Source organism: Rhinoraja longicauda, unplaced genomic scaffold, assembly GCF_053455715.1.
Source record: "Rhinoraja longicauda isolate Sanriku21f unplaced genomic scaffold, sRhiLon1.1 Scf000154, whole genome shotgun sequence".
Classification (NCBI taxonomy): Eukaryota; Metazoa; Chordata; class Chondrichthyes; order Rajiformes; family Arhynchobatidae; genus Rhinoraja; species Rhinoraja longicauda.
In genome coordinates, this window is record NW_027601372.1 from 195,763 (window position 1) to 214,826 (window position 19,064).

The window sequence follows — 19,064 nt, forward strand, 5'->3', positions numbered from 1 at the left end:
GTTTCGGGTCGAGACCCTTCTTCAGACCGAGTCAGCGGAAAGGGAAACGAGAAATATGGACAGTGATATGAAATATAGAACAAATGAATGAAAGATATGCAAAAAAGTAACGATGATAAAGGAAACAGGCCATTGTTAACTATGGGCTAGGTGAAAACAAGTTACAGTCAACAAGACAACTTTGAAGCTAGTCCAACGATGGGTGGGGGAGGGACAGAGAGGGGATGCAGGGATTACTTGTACTTAGAGAAGTCAATATTCATGCCACTGTGTTGTAAGCTGCACAAGTGAAATATGAGGTGCTGCTCCTCCAATTTGCATTTGGCCTCACTCTAACAATGGAGGCCCTTGGACAGAAAGGTTCAAAGGTCTGTTTATAGTCACGTGTACCAATTAATGTACAGTGAAACTCGATTGCCACTGAAAGGTCAGTGTGGGAATGGGAAGGGGAATTAAAGTGTTTGATAACCAGGAAGTGGGTAGTATGGAGCAACACGGTTGTAGTTTGCCAATGGAAAGGTCAGTCAATCCCATAGCTCAAGACATTATCATTCAAAAAACCTCAAAACAATGTTGACAACACGTAACGTTGGGCGTGCCTCTGAGGAGAATTCGGGAAGCAACCAAGCAAAAAAGTCTTAGTTTTATTTCTGGTCCACTTAGGCTGGATAAACCGCATTTTGCTGAATGATTCAGCACCACGGGATGTTCGTGTTTGCATCAATGATTCGAAAATTGCACCACACAGCCAGTTTTGGCGGCTGTCCCGCTTACATTGCCTGCAAGAACGTTGCCGACTTTTAACCAAAAACGCACCAGATTGTCAGGATGATGCTATCATTGCAATATGCATGCCTTCGTTGCCAGGGGCATCGAATGCAAGGGTCAGAAAGCCTTGATGCAGCTCTACAGGACTTTGGTCATGCCGCACTTGGTGTATTGCGTGCAGTTCTGGTCGACCCATTACAGGATTGATGTGGAGGCTTTGGAGTGTGCGCAAGATGCTGGTTTATGCTGAAGAAGGGTCTCGACCAGAAACGTCACCTCGTTCTCTCCAGAGATGCTGCCTCTGCCACTCACTTACTCCAGCATCTTGTGCTTATTACCAGAATGATGTCTGGATGAGAGGATTTCAGCCAGCGGGAGAGGTTGGAGAGACTTGGAATGTCAACGGTTATGGGGAGACTTGTTAGAAGTATTTAAAATTACACGGTATAGATGGGATAGTCAGAACCTTCTTTCCCAGGGTGGAATTGTGTACATAGAAGTCATGAGAGGAGGAAAAGTTTAATGGAGATGTGTGGGACAAGTTCATTTTACACAGGATGGTGAGGGCCTGAAACACATTGCCAGGGGTGGTGGAAGCAGATACGATAGAGGCATTTAAGAGACTTTTGGATAGGCACATGGAAGTGCAAAGAGACACGCTGATTACGTGCAGGGCATGATGAGAGCCGCTTAACTTGGCATTTACTTTAGGAAATTTGTTGTTTCTTGTCACATGTACTGAGGTAGTGATACACTTTTATGTTACATGCTATCCACTCAGCGAACAAAATATACACGATTACAAAGAGCTGTCCACAGATACAGGATAAAGGGAATAATGTTTAATGCAAGATAAAGTCCAGTGTCTCCAATTAGATGGGAGGTCAGGACCGCTCGCTAGTTGGTGATAGGATGGTTCAGTTGCCTGATAACGGGAAGAAACTGTCCCTGAATCTGGAAGTGGGCAATTTCACTCTCTATCTCTTGCCTTCAAGGAATGGGTTGAAGATGGAGTATCTGGGTCGAAAAAGGTCCTTCGTTATGCTGGTGGCCTTGCCAAGGCAGCGTGAGGTGTAGATGGAGTCAATCGGAGACAATGGACTGGGCTACGTCCGAAACTCTGCAATTTCTTGACTATTAAGTTCCATCTGCCATACCGTGACTCATTTCCCCTGTTGATCAAGATCCATGGGTAAAGTTAGATGGAAGTTCAAGTCCTCTCTAGTTAGGATAATTCAATTGCCCAATAACAGATGGGAAGAAAATCCCGACAGTGGAAAGCTCACAACTGCAGGCTGACTCAGAATGCTACACTGAACAAGAGCTGCAGGCAAAGGTGTCTTTTTTGTATCCCAGCCAATATTTATCCCATAATGGTTTAAAAAATCATCGCACTGTTTGTGGTGTGACCTCCTGCTGTTGTCAAATTAACTTTGCCTTTCCGACACTTTAAGTGCCCACTCTTAAATCCTTCCGCGCTTGGGAGGAGCTGCTCCCACATCTCCAACCTGCTGCCGAACAGGGGAGGCAGATGTATACAATGAAGTGGCCTCGCATCAAGGGGTTGAGCGGATGGATAAGTAAGTGTGTGTGGAGGAATAAGCGAAGGGTCCCGACCGAGAACGTCACCTATTCATGTTCTCTAGGGACGCTGCCTGAGCCAGAGTTACGCCAGCACTTAGAGTATTTTTCTGATTTAGTAAAAGACCAAGCTAGCTTCAGCAATGTTACTGGCTGAGGGATAATCTAGTTACTGTTTTAGCACCATTTCCACCAAATTACTCCAGCAGACTTTTTTTAAATTTTGTAAAATCTGAGGGATAACCCAGTTAACGTTTTAACAACATTTCCACCGATTTATTCCAGTACTGCCTTTTTTTTTTATTTAGTAAAAAACCAGGCTGAGGGATAACCTAGTTAATGTTTTAGCAACATTTCCAGAGTCCCACCGGCACTTTGTGCCTTTCTTTGATACAAGACCAGATAACCTTTGGCAATCAGCCATGATCACATTGAATGGTGGTGCTGGCTCAAAGGGCCGAATGGCCTACTCCTGCACTTATTGTCTATTGCAATGTCACTGGCCAAGGGTTAACCTGGTTAATGGTTTAGCACAATTGTCTGAAGAAGGGTCTCGACCCAAAACGTCACCCCTTCCTTCTCTCCCGAGATGCTGACTTACTCCAGCATTTTGTGTCTACCTTCAGTTTAAACCAGCATCTGCAGTTCTTTCCTATGCATAATGTTTTAGCACCATTATACTGAACAGGGGACAGAAATGCAAAGCATCTTTCAAGCACTTTTATTAGACAACATTTGAGGTGACGTTCTCAACGGTTGGACTTGGCCACACGTTCCAGCTCGTCCTTCTTCTTAATGGCGTAAGAGTTAGAAGAGCCCTGCGAAAGGTGAAAGAGGGGGAACCATCATACAAGTGGACTGTGACGACTCTGTCCAGCACCATCTGGTGCTTCCCACCCCATCCAGACCTTCCCATCACCCTCTCCACATCCCGAACGTAACCACGGGCATTTGTGCTTCCAGAGAACCAGAAAGGACAGGGGGAGAGGATTAAGGAAATTATAGGTCTAGTTGAGTTTAAGTTTAGATACAGCGCAGAAACAGGCCCTTCAGCCCACACTGACCAGCAATCATCCGTGCACACGAGTTTTATCTTACACACACCAGGAACAATTTACAGAGGACTAATTAACCGACAAACCTCCACGTCTCTGGAATGCGGGAGGAAACATTCTGCACCCAGAGAAACCCCACGCTGTCACAGGGAGAACTTGCAAACTCCGTACAGACAGCGCCCGTGGTCAGAATCCACAAAGGAGAGGAGAGATTCCACAGTGAAAGGCATTGAAGGGACAAATGTCAGGCGTGGAGGAAATTGAACAAACATAACACCGGTTTCAACAGCAACATTATCATCAGGATACAACTGCTTGGAACCGAAAGGCTTCAAATTTCCTGTTTTGTTTTAAAACGAGTCTTAGCATCGGCCAGAATTCAAGAAATGTGCTCAAGGCCCAAGAGGACAGTGTATGTTCAGGCTAGGAGTCGGAGCTGGCCAATGTTGAGAACAACAAAACATTCCCCTTACGTCAAATGCAAAACAGGAGAGGCGCTTGAAGGCAACTGCGCAGCAATTACAAAGTTAGACAGGTTCGGCAGGCAAGAAAATGCAGAAGTGCATTCTTTAAAAAGATAAATGGCGTGGCTCAAGGGAGGAATGCTACCCGAGACAACAGACTCACTGCTCCTTTCAGAAAGCACTGGGTGATCTTTAACACACCTGCGTACCGCCTGCCTGTGGTAGGTCAACACAACTTCAGGGCTGCAGAACTTACTGAAGCAAAGATGGACACAAAGTGCTGGAGCAACTCAGCAGGTCAAGCAACATTCCTGGAGAATATGGATCGGTGACGTTTCAGGTCGGGACCCTTTCTTCAGAGTCCTAACTCACCTGAAACATCACCTATCCTTGGAACCTGACCTGGTGAGCTACTCCAGCAACTTTGTGTCTATCATTGGTATAAACCAGCATCTGCAGTTCCTTTTTATTACTTAAGCCAAGATCATGTTTGACATTACTTTTTACTTTAGAGATAGAGCGTGGAAACAGACCCTTACACCCACCGAGTCCACGCCGACCAGCGATCACCCCATAGATTAACACTATCTTACATATTAGGGACAACTTACATAGAAACATAGGTGCAGGAGTCGGCCATTCGAGCCAACACCGCCATTCAATATGATCATGACTGATCATCTAAAATCAGTACCTCGTTCCTGCTTTTTCCCCATATCCCTTGATTCCCTTAGCCCCAAGAGGTAAATCTGACTCTCTTGAAATTTACAATTTCCAGAGGCCAATTTACCCGGTGGCACGGCAGCAGAGTTGCTGAATTACAGTGCTGCAGCGCCAGAGACCCGGATTCGATCCCGACTACGGGTGCTGTCTGTACAAAGTTTGTACATTCTCCCAGTGATCTGCGTGGGTTTGGTCCAAGATATCCGGGTTCCTCCAACACTCCAAAGACGGACAAGTTCGAGGTTAATTGGCTTCTGTAAGTTGTAAATTGCCCCTAGCGTGTAGGATAGAACTGGGGTACCAGGAGATCGCTGGTCAGTGCAGACTCGGTGGGCCGACGGGCCTGTTTCCACGCTGTATTTCTAAACTAAACTAAAATTGAAACCTACAAGAAGCTGTACGCCTTTGGAATGTGGAGGAATCCGGAGCATCCGGAGAAAACCAGTGCGGTCACAGGGAGAAGGTGCAAACTTTATACAGTCAGGATCGAGCCCAGGTCTGTGGCACTGCAAGGCAGCAGCAGCAGCTCTACCACTGTGCAAGTGTTGTGTCCAGGGCTTAGCTACATAGCAACTTCAGCAAAGGGCTGGAGCTACCACCCAAACAGGAGGCTGAGAGGAAGGAATTCAGTCCACCCGGAAACCAATTATATAAAGGTTGCCACTGTGCTTTACATTACAGCACATTTGTTGCCTCCTCCTGAAATGCTAAATGTCAAGCCGACAGGAGGAATTTGGGCTTTAGAACTAGATGTTGGTCCAAGAATCGGTATTTTGAAGGTGAAGATTGGTAGATTCTTGACTAGTACGGGTGTCAGGCGTTATTGGGAAAAGGTGGGAGAATGGGGTTGAGAGGGAAGGATAGATCAGTCATGATTGCATGAAGGAGTAGAATTGGGAGTGTGGGAGGAAACCGGAGGTCCTGAAGAAAACCCACACACTCCATAACGACTCCATAGTCAGGATCGAACCTCTGTCGCTGAAAGGCAGCAACTCTACCGCTGCGCCACCATGCCGAAAGCACTTTGTGCTCTTGCCATCCTCAATATCAAAGGCCCCTTTCAAAGCAAAACGGCTGAAATGGAAGCTATTCCCAGCCTCCTTTCTAAACAAACCAGCTACGTAGCCCATGTGTTTTACATGTCTTATTTTTTGGGGCCAATTGTTAAATTATCTGGAGCACAAGTAGCCAGGGGCAGAAGTGCACTCGGCTGAATGATTTGCAATTTTCAAGACTGCAACCAGATGGAAACTCAGAATGACAAGGCAACTTCTTGAAGGGGAAAACCAAACTCACTGACTCAAGGCGGGTACCCTGCACTGGGGTCAACAAAGCCGCCCAGTGTGGTTGGCACTCCCTTGTTTACAGTAGGAGTCTTTCCTCCCAACACCAACCACTTCCTTATTCTGCGGGAGTCTGACCAACCCAAGCCTGCAGGGCACTCAACAAAAAATTAGTTTTAACTGCACAAAAGCACGAACAGGTGCCGCTCCACCCGAGCAGAATGACGTACCTTTGCTGCGTTGATGAGTTCATCTGCCAGACACTCTGCAATGGTTTTGATGTTCCTGAATGCCGCTTCTCTGGCCCCGGTGCACAGCAGCCAGATCGCCTTCAAGCACACACACAAGACAAGTTAGTCAGGTCAGAGAGCACTTCAAGAATTTACAAATCCGTAGCAAGGAAGGCGAATGCAATGCTGGCATTTATTCCGAGGGGGCTAGAATACAAAAACAGGGATGCAATGCTGAGGCTTTACAAGGCGCTGGTCAGACCGCATTTGGTCGCGAGCAGTTTGGGCCCCATATCCGAGGAAGTGCTGGCTCTGGAGAGGGTCCAGAGGAGGTTTAAGAGAATGATCCCAGGAGTGACTGGGTTAACATGAGCGTGTGAAAGCACTGGGCCTGTACTTGCCGGAGTTGACAAAGAAGGGGGGATGGGATCTCATTGAAAGGCCTGGATAGAGTGAATGTGGAGAGGATGTTTCCACTAGTTGGAGAGTCTTGGACCAGAGGCCTTAGCCTCAGAATAAAAGGAGATGACAAGGAATTTCTTTAGTCAGAGGGTGTTGAATCTGTGCTTTGTATCCAATCCGATACCAGACGGGAATGCAAGAGGTAAGACACAAGACTGACGCACAACAATGGGAAATCTGTGAATTGTCTAACTGAACGGATTCTCTTGTTCCAGGCAGTGGATGGATATTATTGTGTGATGGAATTTGCACCTTGTCTGGGAATGATGTGCAGTTCAGTGATTAATTGACAGCGGTACTATTAGCAATGCGCGTTCATGTCAATGAGGCTCATAAATAATAGTAGCTCTTTGCCAATCACCGCAGTAAGCTGGGGAGCCACAAGAGGGAGCACATGGCACATGAAACGAGGCCAAAACCTGGAGCCAACTCAAAAACCTCACAACACTTCATTACAGCCTAACTTTCTCTGACAAAGACTACCTGCTCTGAAACATTAACATTAGGTCTGATTCTCTTCCTGCAGATGCTGACCGACCTGCTGAGCAATACCAGCATTTTCTGTTTCGGATATTTTCCTCAACCCAATTTTGTCCACTGTCTTTGGTTGCACTTTGGGGTTATTAGTTTGGTGTTTTTTTGTTTTGTTTTTTATTATTGTTTATTATTGTCACCTTTACAGTGAAAAGGTTTTGTTTCCATGCCATCCAGTCAAAAAGGGTGGTGAATCTGTGTAAATCATTGCTAGAGAAGGCTGTGGTGGCCAAGTCAATGGATATTTTTAAGTTGGAGACCGATAGATTCTTGATTAATACGGGTCAGGGCTTATGGGGAGAAGGCAGGAGAATGGGGTTGAGAGAGAAAGATAGATAATCCACGATTGAATGATGGGGAATAGACAAATTTGGCCGAGTAGCCTAATTCTGCTCCGGCAACTTATGAACATGAATAAAAAAACTGTACATGAATGCAATCAAGCCATCCACAGTGCAAAGATAAAGGGTGAAGGGGTGCAACATTTAGTGCAAAGATATGACATTATTAAAGATTATTATACATTATAAATTATCCGTGTGTGTATGGTGTTTACATATCTGCTTAACTGCAGCAAGTGAGAATTTCATTGTTTCGTTGTCAGTACATATGACAGTTATGACCACTGTGAAGGCCAAGTCAATGGATATATTAAGGCGGAGATTTTTGATGACTGAGGGCGTCAGGGTTATGGGGAGAAGGCAGGATAATGGCTTTGAGGGAAAGATAGATCAGCCACAATTGAATAGCGGAGTAGAATTGATGGCCTTATACTGGTCAATAGACAATAAGTGCAGGAGGAGGCCATTCGGCCCTTTGAGCCAGCACCACCATTCAATGTGATCGTGGCTGATCATTCTCAATCAGTACCCCGTTCCTGCCTTCTCCCCATATCCCCTGACTCCACTATCCTTAAGAGCTCTATCTAGCTCTCTCTTGAATGCATTCAGAGAATTGGCCTCCACTGCCTTCTGAGGCAGTGAATTCCACAGATTTACAACTCGGACTGAAAAAGTTTTTCCTCATCTCCATTCTAAATGGCCTACCCCTTATTCTTAAACTGTGGCCCCTGGTTCTGGACTTCCCCCAACATCGGGAACATGTTTCCTGCCTCTAACATTTCCAACCCCTTAATAATCTTATATGTTTCGATAAGATCCCTTCTCACCCTTCCAAATTCCAGTGTATACAAGCCTTGCCGCTCCAGTCTTTCAACATGATCGTAGAACTAATAAACGCTCTTGACTCAAAATCAGTTTTTTTTTTGGAGTAACTCAGCGGGCCAGGCAGCATCTCGGGAGAGAAGGAATTGGTGACGTTTTGAGTTGAGACCCTTCTTCAGACACTTTTTCTATCAGTTTCTTTTAGCTTAGTTGAGAGATACAGTGTGGAAACAGGACCTTCGGCTCAGCGAGTCCGCACCGACCAGCGATTCCTGTACATTAACACTATCCTACAGACACTACGGTCAATTTTACACATACACCAAGCCAATTAACCTACATACCTGCACGTCTTTGGAGCGTGGGAGGAAACCGAAGACTCGGGTCTCCAGCGCTGCAAGGCAGCAACTCTACCACTGCGCCACCGTGCCGCCCTTTAGTCTGGAGCGATCACCCCACCGCACAGGAGGTGCCTTCACAGCACAGAGTTTCCCACAGGCAGCACCCTGCTCTTGCACCGTACCTGGTTAACGCGCCGCAGTGGGCTCACGTCGACAGCTTGCCTCCTCACGGTGCCAGCGCGCCCGATACGAGTGGAGTCCTCTCGGGGCCCGCTGTTGATGATGGCGTTCACCAGCACTTGCAATGGGTTCTGCAACACAGAGACACTGTCAGTGTACACGGCACAGTATGTCCCATCGGGTACACATCAGTTTAGTTTAGTTTAGAGATACAGAAACAAGCCCTTCATCCCACCGATAAGTGTGAGGTTATCCACTTTGGTGGTAAGAATAGGAAGGCAGAGTATTATTTGAATGGTGTCAAGTTAGGAAAAAGGGATGTACAACGAGATCTGGGTGTCCTAGTGCATCAGTCACTGAAAGGAAGCATGCAGGTACAGCAGGCAATGAAGAAAGCCAATGGAATGTTGGCCTTCATAACAAGAGGAGTTGAGTATAGGAGCAAAGAGGTCCTTCTACAGTTGTACAGGGCCCTAGTGAGACCGCACCTGGAGTACTGTGTGCAGATTTGGTCTCCAAATTTGAGGAAGGATATTCTTGCTATTGAGGGCGTGCAGCGTAGATTTACTAGGTTAATTCCCGGAATGGCGGGACTGTCATATGTTGAAAGACTGGAGCGACTAGGGTTGTATACACTGGAATTTAGAAGGATGAGAGAGGATCTTATCGAAACGTATAAGATTATTAAGGGGTTGGACACGTTAGAGGCAGGAAACATGCTCTCAATGTTGGGGGAGTCCAGAACAAGGGGCCACAGTTTAAGAATAAGGGGTAGGCCATTTAGAACGGAGATTACAATCAAGCCAGAGAGTTGTGAATCTGTGGAATTCACTGCCTCAGAAGGCAGTGGAGGCCAATTCTCTGAATGTATTCAAGAGAGAGCTGGATAGAGCTCTTAAGGATAGCGGAGGCAGGGGGTATGGGGAGAAGGCAGGAAAGGGGTACTGATTGAGAATGATCAGCCATGATCACATTGAATGGCGGTGCTGGCTCGAAGGACCGAATGGCCTACTCCTGCACCTATTGTCTATTGAGTCCGCGCCAACTATCGATCCCTGCACACAAACACCATCCTATGCACACTAGGGACATTCGACAATTACACCAAGCCAATTAACCTTGATCCCTGTGTATGTCTTTGGAGCATGGGAGAAAACCGGAGAAAACCCACACAGGTCATGGGGAGAATGCACAAACTCCGTACAGACAGCCCCCGCCGACAGGTTCGAACTGGGCCGCTGGCGCTGAAAGGCAGCACTCTACCGCTGCGCCACCCCTTTCATCAGTACGAAACTACATCTCCAATACACGATTATCCCAGGAATGATTGGGTTAACGTATGTTGTACGTCTGAGGGCACTGGGCCTGTACACGCTAGAGTTTCGAAGGATGAGGGGGACCTCATTGAAACTTACTGAATAGTGAAAGACCTGGATAGAGTGGATGTGGAGAGGATGCTTCATCCAGTGGGAGAGTCTAGGACAAGAGGGGACTGCCTCAGAATAAAAGGATGCACTTTAAAAAAAAGAGCAGGAATTATTTTAATCAGCGGGCGGTGTATCTGTGGAATTTATTGCCACACAGTGTGGTGACCGTCGTTCAGTATTTATAAGGTACAGATTGACAGATCGTTGATTAGTAAGGGTGTCAGGGGTGCCAGACTAACATATTTAATAACTGAATAAATACCTTCGATTTGTATCAGCATCTGCAGTTATTTTCTTACACTTGACGGGCACAAAATGTCACTGGAAACGTGGCGACTCTTGTGTACTGCCTCAGTGTAAACTATCTTTCAAGCTTGTACTCAAGTATGAGTATGCCATAATATACAGCAAGATTGTTACTGGAGATGGTCAGAAACTGCTGGAGTAATTCCGCAGGTCAGACAGCATCTCTGGAGAACATGGGATAGGTGACGTTTTGGTTCGGGGCCCTTCTTTGGACTCAGTGGGGCAAAGGGCCCATTTCCATGCTGCATCTTTCAATTTAAAAATGGTCTGAGTGGGCACTTTCTCACCGAGAGATGGGGAGCACCTGGAATGCCTGAGAGTGGTGAAAGTAATAATCTGAGGAAGGGTCCCGACGTGAAACATGGGGTTGGCAGAAGGGTCACAACCCAAAGGGTCATTTATCCATGTTCTCCAGAGATGCTGCCTGACATGCTGAGTTACTCCAGCACTCCTGTATCTTTTTTATTTGTAAATTGGCATTTGCAATTCCTTTTTGAAGGGCCCCAATGCAAAGGTTTACCTATCCATACCCTCTGCAGGTGCCTTGTGTCTTTCAGCACTTTGTGTCTATCTTTGGTATGAACCAGCATCTGCAGTTCCTTCCGACACAAGTAAACACCAAAGATGGACACAAAATACTGGAGTAACTCAGTGGGTCAGGCAGCATCTCTGGAGAAAAGGAACAGGCGACATTTCAGATCGAGACCCTTCTTCAGATTGAGTGTGGTGGGGAGTGGGGGGGGGGGGGGGGGGAGAAACTAGAGGTGTGAAAACTCTATACCTCAACTCTATGCTATGGAGGGCGTGCAGCGTAGGTTCACTAGGTTAATTCCCGGAATGGCGGGACTGTCGTATGTTGAAAGGCTGGAGCGATTGGGCTTGTATACACTGGAATTTAGAAGGATGAGGGGGGATCTTATTGAAACATATAAGATAATTAGGGGATTGGACACATTAGAGGCAGGAAACGTGTTCCCAATGTTGGGGGAGTCCAGAACAAGGGGCCACAGTTTAAGAATAAGGGGTAGGCCATTTAGAACGGAGATGAGGAAGAACTTTTTCAGTCAGAGAGTGGTGAAGGTGTGGAATTCTCTGCCTCAGAAGGCAGTGGAGGCCAGTTCGTTGGATGCTTTCAAGAGAGAGCTGGATAGAGCTCTTAAGGATAGCGGAGTGAGGGGGTATGGGGAGAAGGCAGGAACGGGGTACTGATTGAGAGTGATCAGCCATGATCGCATTGAATGGCGGTGCTGGCTCGAAGGGCTGAATGGCCTACTCCTGCACCTATTGTCTATTGTCTATTGTCTATGGAAGAACAGTTCAGAAGCCTGATAACAGAGGGGATGAAGCTGTTTCGAGACACAAAATGCTGGAGTAACTCAGCGGGCTGGGAAGCATCCCCGGAGAAAAGGAACAGGCGACGTTTCGGATCGAGACCCTTTGTCAGACTATGAAAAAGGGGCCTCAACCATAAACGTTACCTCTTCCTTTTCTCCAAAACTGCCTGGCTCGCTAAGTTACTCCAGCATTTCGTGCCTACCTGCAGGTCCTCGTTACTACGTTAAGAATGTTACTGGATTGTATGCAGGAACATGGACTGTGCTTGCAGTGGGTTCTGCAACACATAGGGACACTTGTCAGTGTACACAGCATAGCGCGAGACATGGGCACAGTGCCTCCCAGCAGCTACACGTCATCATGTGCAACGTCAGTGAATTGATCCGCTGAGGGAGCGGGGCTGGCTTACCTCGCCAGTGAGCAGGTGGATGATCTCGAAGGCATGCTTCACGATGCGCACCGTCATCAGCTTCTTGCCATTGTTGCGGCCGTGCATCATCATGGAGTTGGTCAGACGCTCCACGATAGGACATTGTGCCTTGCGGAAACGCTTGGCAGCATAGCGGCCCGAGCTGTGCGGGAGGTACTTGGCATACTTCTCCTTGACGGCGATATAATCCTGAGGGAGGGGGATAAAAGAGAGGGAGGCGTCAAGCACCGAACTCAACCATAGATTCAGTGTCACCGCAAAGAAACAGGCCGTTCAGCCCAACTTGCCCCATCCACTCTGGTCCCACTTGCTCGCATTTGGCTCATCTATATACTAAACCTCTCGTTTGTTATCTTGTTTGTGACTGAATTTCAACCAAAACGGTACACGGTAGCGCAACAATTTTAGGCCCACCTTACTCACCATTGTCACTTTAGTGATAATGCACGTAGTTTTATTGAAATCGGTTATATATTTTTAATTATTCACATTTTAAAGTTTAAAAGGCGGGGAGGGGGGAAGGTGGGGAGAAGGGAGAGGGGAGTTGAGGAGAGAGGGGAGTGGGGGAGGACAGGGTGCTGCACCAATGCAGGAGAGGTTTGGCCCCAACGGGTCAACTTGGTCTAGTATCCCTCTAAACCTTTCCTATCCATGCATCCGTCCAAATGCCTTTTAAATGTTGTGATAGTAGTTGCCTCAACCGCCCAATTGGCTTCTGTAAATTGCCCCTTTGACTGCAGTACATCTTAATATTTCACCCGCTTTTGTTTTGTTTAGATACACGTGGTAAACAGACCCTTCAGCCCACTGAGTCTGCGCTGACCAGCGATCATCCCACCCACTAGCACTATCCTGCACGCTAGAGACAAATTACAATTTTGTACCAAAGCCAATTAACCTACAAACCTGTACATCTTTGGAGATGTGGGAGGAAACCGGAGCACCCGGGGAAAAAACACGTAATCACAGGCAGAAAGTACAGACAGTACCCAGAATCAGGATTGAACCTGGGTCTCTGGTGTTGCAAGGCAGCAGCCCTACTGCTCTGCCACCTGTCTGCTTTCTTGTTAGCCTGCTGATACCCTTCACAATTGCTAATTTTCCATGACCTTTGACTGTAGCACTCCTATTATATTACCCAGTTGTTCTTTACAAAGGATTTTCCTCCTTCAAAAACACTCCAATTATCTGGTCATGCCTGATTTCCCTTTCAAAAAACCAACAGTAATAATTGCCAATTACCCTGAATTTCTGAACGTGCCCAATTATAACATCATTAATAATAGCTTCTAGATTTCCCTATCTACTTGTGGATGTGGAATGTTTCCACTAGTGGGAGAGTCTAGGACCAGAGGGCACAGTCTCAGAATAAGGGATGTACCTTTCGAACATTGATTAGTACAGGTGTCAGAGGTTATGGGGAGCAGAGAAGGCAGGAGAATGGGGTTAGGAGTGAGAGAGATCAGCCATGATTGAATGGCGGAGTAGACTTCGTGGGCAAATGGCCTAATTCTATTCCTATTCCTTATGACCTTAGAAAGGAGATGAGGGAATTTCTTTGGTCAGAGGGTGGTGAATCTGTGGAACTCACTGCCAGACAGCTGTGGATTCATTGGGTCATTTTAAAGAGGAGATTCACAGATACGTGATTAGAAAGGGTGTCAAAGGAAAGCTGGATTTGTCTGGTTAAAGTTCATATGTTCTAGGAGCAGAATGAGGCTATTCAGCCCATCGTGTCTACTCCGCAATTCAATCATGGCCGATCTATCTTTCCCTCCCAAATGCATTCTCTTGCCTCCACCCCATAACCCCTAAAACCCGTACTAATCAAGTATCTGTCAATCTCTGCTTTACAAAACCCAGCAACTTGACCCAAGGAATCCAGCATCCCATTAGGGTTAATGTTCAGGAAGCACCCTCTTGTCTCCAGTTATTATTGAAATGGATTTGTCCCCGAGAATTGCGAAAGAGTTCATAAGTAATAGGAGCTGAATTAGACCCTTCGGCCCACCAAGTCTACTCCTCCATTCAATCATGACTGATCTATCTTTCCATTTCAACCCCATTCTCTTGCCTTCTCCCCTTAAACCCTGATGTCCTTATTAATCAAGAATCTATCAATCTCCACCTTAAAAATAATAATACATTACATTTGTATAGCGCTTTTCTAGAAACTCAAAGACGCTTTACATATTAGATAAAACATAAAAATAAATAAATAAACGAACAGAAAAGGAATAAGGTGAAGCGACGGTCAGTGGTTGAAGGCAGTGTTGAACAGGTGAGACTTCAGTGATGTTTTGAAAGTGGTGAGCGAGAAGGAGTCTCTGACGGTTTGAGGAAATGAGTATCCATTGACTTGGCCCCCAAAGCCTTCTGTGCCAATGAATTCCACAGTTCATCACTCTCTGGCTAAAGAAATTCCTCCACATATCCTTTCCAAAGGTGCTTTTTTATATTCTGATCCTCTGGTCCCACTCTCCCACTAGTGGAAACAACCTCTCCACATCCACTCTATCCAGGCCTTTCACTGTTCAATCCTGACTACGGGTGCTTGTGTGTACGGAGTTTACACGTTCTCCCTGTGACCACGTGGGTTTTCTCAGAGACCTTTCCTCCTACGCGCCAAAGACGTACAGATCTGCACGTTAATTGGCTTGGTATAAATGTAAATTGTTCCTAGTGTGTGTAGGATAGAGTTAATATGCGGGGATCACTGGTTGGTGTGGACTCCGGGGGGGGGCGAATGTCCTGTTTCCGTGCTGTATCTCTAAACTAAACATAACAGAGCAAGAGAGGTAACACACACACACACCTGCAAGGAAATATCATTGATCTGAACATCGTCAGTGCTCCATTTGCCAAAGAGCTTGATCTCTGGAGACTCTGTGACTGCAGGCACGCTCTCCCACTCGGTCATTCTGTGGAAAAGGACAAAGAAAGTCAGACCCCTGCCCACTGCAGCGATAACCCCAACGAGCTTCAGAAACTGTGGAGCGGAGGTGGAGAAGCGCGGGAAATGTGAACAATAACCAGTAGCTTCCAGGTGGGAAAGCCGCTTGTTGTGCATAAAACAAAGGCAGGTACTAGCCATTTTTGGGATCAGCTATGCCAACCTTCCTGCCATGGGCGTCATGGTGGCTCAGCTGTGGAGTTGCTGCCTTATAATGCCACAGACCCGGGTTCCATCCTGACTTCGGGTGCTGTCTGTATGGAGTTTGTACATTTTCCCTGTGACATGCTTGGGATTTCTCCAGGTGCAGCAGTTTCCTACAACACTCCAAAGACGTACAGGTTCGTAGGGTTTGTAAAATTGTAAATTGTCCCTAGTGTATGTAGAATAGTGTTGGTGCTTGGGGATCGCTGGTCAGCGCGGACTCGGCGGGCCGAAGGGCCCGTTTCCGTGCTGTATCTCCAAACTGAACTAAGACTCCACCCACACTTCAAGCTGCCTCGGCTAGGATGCCAGCATAATCAAGGACCAGTCTCACCCCGGTCACTCCCTCTTCTCCCCTCAGGCAAGAAGTACATTAGTTTGCAAGCACATACCCCCAGATTCAGGGAGTTTTTCCCCCAACTGTTATCAGGCAACCAAACCATCCTCACACGAACTAGAGTTCGGTCCTGCCCTCTCATCTACTTCGTTGGAGACATTTAAACTACCTTTAATCAGACTTGATCTTGCACTAAATGATACGGATAGGGCAAGGGCTGATGGTTTGGTGAAGATCAGATAAGACTGTCTTTTTAACTTTCAAGGTGTCATACAGAACTCCTGAAGATGTCAGCCATACAGCACAGAAACAGGTCCTTGCGCCCAACTTGCCCATGCTGAGGTGTGTTGGAAGAAACTGCAGATGCTGATTTACACCGAAGATAGAATAAAATGCGGGAGTAACTCAGTGCGACCGGCAGCATCTCTGGACAGAAGGAATGTGATGTTTCGGGTCAAAACCTTTCTTCAGCTGAAGGGTCTCAACGCAAAATTTCACATATTCCTTCTCTCCAGAGATGCTCCCTGTCCCGCTGAGTTACGCCAGCATTTTGCATCTATGTTCTTGCCCATGCCGACCATGGTGCTCCATCTACATTAGTCCCGCATACATATGTTTGGTCCGTTCCTATCTATGTACCTGTGCAAACTTGGTAGATCAGGGAATCCTCCAGGATATGACCATAACTGGAGTGCCATGATTACCAGTGTGGCTGAGGGGTTTGTGCTGGGCCCATGGTTCTTTGTCATTATATCAACAACTTAAGACAAGAAGGTACAAGGCATTGCCAGCAAGTCTCCTGGAGATGCTCATACAGGTGATGTTGTAGGAAGGAAGTGCAGGTGCAGGTTTAAACCGAAGATGGACACAAAATGCTGGAGTAACTCAGCAGGACAGGCAGCATCTCTCAATCGAAGGAATGGGTGACGTTTCTGGTCGACACCCCAAATATGCATTATTGTAGACAATCAAGTTATCAAGAATTACAGTGGGATCTTGATCACCCAAGCCAGTCTATCTAGTTTGAAGATAAGACACAAAATGCTGGAGTAACTCAGTGGGACAAGGCATCATCTCTAGATCAAATGGCCATCTTCAGACGAAGGGTCTCGACCCGAAACGTCACCCATTCCTTCTCTCCAGAGATGCTGCCTGTCCCACTGAGTTACTCCAGCATGTTTGGTTTAAACCAGCATCTGCAGTTCCTTCATACAAAGTAGATTTACTTTATTATTATCGCATGTACCAAGGTACAGTAAAAAAAAGCGTTGTTTTGCTGCGTGCTAACCAGTCTGTGCAAAGACTAACATGATTGCAATCGTGCCATTTAGTGTACAGATACAGCATTAAGGAATAACGTTTAGTGCAACATGGAGTCGGATTAAAGATAGTCCGAGGCGAGTGTCTCCAATGAGGCAGATGGTTGGTCTGGACTGCTCTCTAGTTGTGGACGGGGTGGTTCAGTTGCCTGCTAAAGATAAAGTCCAGGAAAGTCCGATTAAAGGTGCGGGGTCAGTGAGATCGGGGGGCGGGCGGGCGGTCGCACGTTAACCCGAGGCCTGGTCGAGGCGAGTAGGCCGCGGGCCTCGCTTCAGGGTCTCACGGCGACGGTAATCTCCGGGCCCGGGGCCTCTCTCCCTCCTTTCCGCCACCCGGGCCCGAGCACCGAGCCCCGCTTCCCCCGTCGGCCTCCAATGCGGCCCCGATACCCGCGCAGCTCCTCCCTCCTTCCCCGCCGGCCGGCCGGCCGGGACCCACCTGCTCCACTCGGGCTCCGCCGCCGAAAGGACCCGCTCCGGGTTGCACCGAGATCAAAAAGCAGGGCTCCACATCCGGGCTAACCAGCCCGCAAGTGCTGGCAAAGAGCCTGCGCAGTGCGGGGGAAAAGTCCTCCGCGACGCCATCTTTGTCACGGGCGGCGGGCACAGGACATGCGCAGTGCACGGGAGCCGTTCTCAACGCCATTTTTGTTACGGGCGACTGGTACAGCGCATGCGTAGTTCAGGGGAAAGCAGTACTCGACGCCATCTTTGTTACGGGCGGCGAGCATGAGGCGCGGCTGCCCGCCATTTTTCTTCCAGGCACTTGCGGCTGGTGAGTCGTAGTAGGAGGCGCCCACCTTTGGTCAAGGCGCGCTCGGCACCGGCCACGTGGGTGCAGCCAAGCAGATGCAAAGATTTATCACAATACAATACAATACAATACAATATATCTTTATTGTCATTGTACCCAGGGGTACAACGAGATTGGGAATGCGCCTCCCATACGATGCAATAATTTAGGTAATTTAGACAGCAGCAACCCAACGAAACGAACAGTTGTAACAGTTTTGGACAGGGTAAAGTGCAAGTTGATCTATGCGTTGTGGCCATCCGGCTCAGCAGGACCGGTTCATAGCAGCTATGGCCCTGGGGATGAAGCTGTTCCTGAGTCTGGAGGTGCGGGCATAGAAGGCCTTGTATCGTCTGCCCGATGGAAGGAGTTCGAACAGACTGTTGCAGGGGTGTGAAGAGTCTTTGTGGATGCTGGTGGCTTTTCTGAGGCATCGTGTGTTGTAGATGCCCTCCAAGTCTGGTAGCTGTGTTCCGATGGCCCTCTGAGCTCTAAGGACTACCCGCTGTAGAGCTTTCTTTTCTGCATCCATGCAGCTGAGGTACCACACAGGGATTCCATGCGTTAGGATGCTCTCTATGGTGCAGCGGTAGAAGGTCGTCAGCAGCTGTTGGGGGTAGACCAGACTTTTTCAGTGTTCTTAAGTAGAACAGTCTTTGTTGTGCCTTCTTGACCAGCGCAGCAGTGTTATTGGACCATGTTAGGTCCTCCGAAATGTGAGTGCCCAGAAACTTGAAGCTGGACACTCTCTCCACACTGACCCCGTTGATAGAGATCGGGGCATATTCCCCGTTATGTGACCTACGGAAGTTGATGATCAGCTCCTTGGTCTTGGTGGTATTTAGGGACAGGTTGTTATCCGAGCACCAGTCCGCCAGGTTCTGCACCTCCGCTCTATAGTTTGTTTCATCCCCGTTGGTGATCAGCCCGATCACCGTTGTGTCATCTGCAAACTTGACAATGGTGTTGGTGTCGAATGGGCGAGAAGGAATGGGCGACGTTTCAGGTCGAGACCCTTCTTCAGACTGATGTCAGGGGGGGGCGGGACAAAGGAAAGATATAGGTGGTCTGCTTCTTCAGATTAGCAGTCAGATTAGCAGTCTGAAGAAGGGTCTTGACCCAAAACGTCACCCATTCCTTCTCTCCTGAGATGCTGCCTGACCTGCTGAGTTACTC

General features: G+C 47.6%; 1 protein-coding gene across 1 annotated transcript; it reads right to left on the reverse strand.

Annotated features, from left to right (window-relative positions):
- Positions 1-3,054: 3,054 nt before the first annotated feature.
- Positions 3,055-17,662, reverse strand: LOC144590213 (small ribosomal subunit protein uS7). The gene is made up of 6 exons (XM_078394995.1): positions 17,535-17,662; positions 15,098-15,203; positions 12,262-12,471; positions 8,787-8,915; positions 6,105-6,203; positions 3,055-3,167 (listed from the first exon to the last, which is right to left on the reverse strand). Exons 2-6 carry the CDS (start codon positions 15,200-15,202, stop codon positions 3,099-3,101), a joined length of 612 nt encoding a protein of 203 aa, XP_078251121.1. The 5' UTR covers position 15,203; positions 17,535-17,662; the 3' UTR covers positions 3,055-3,098.
- Between the last annotated feature and the right edge of the window lie 1,402 nt (positions 17,663-19,064).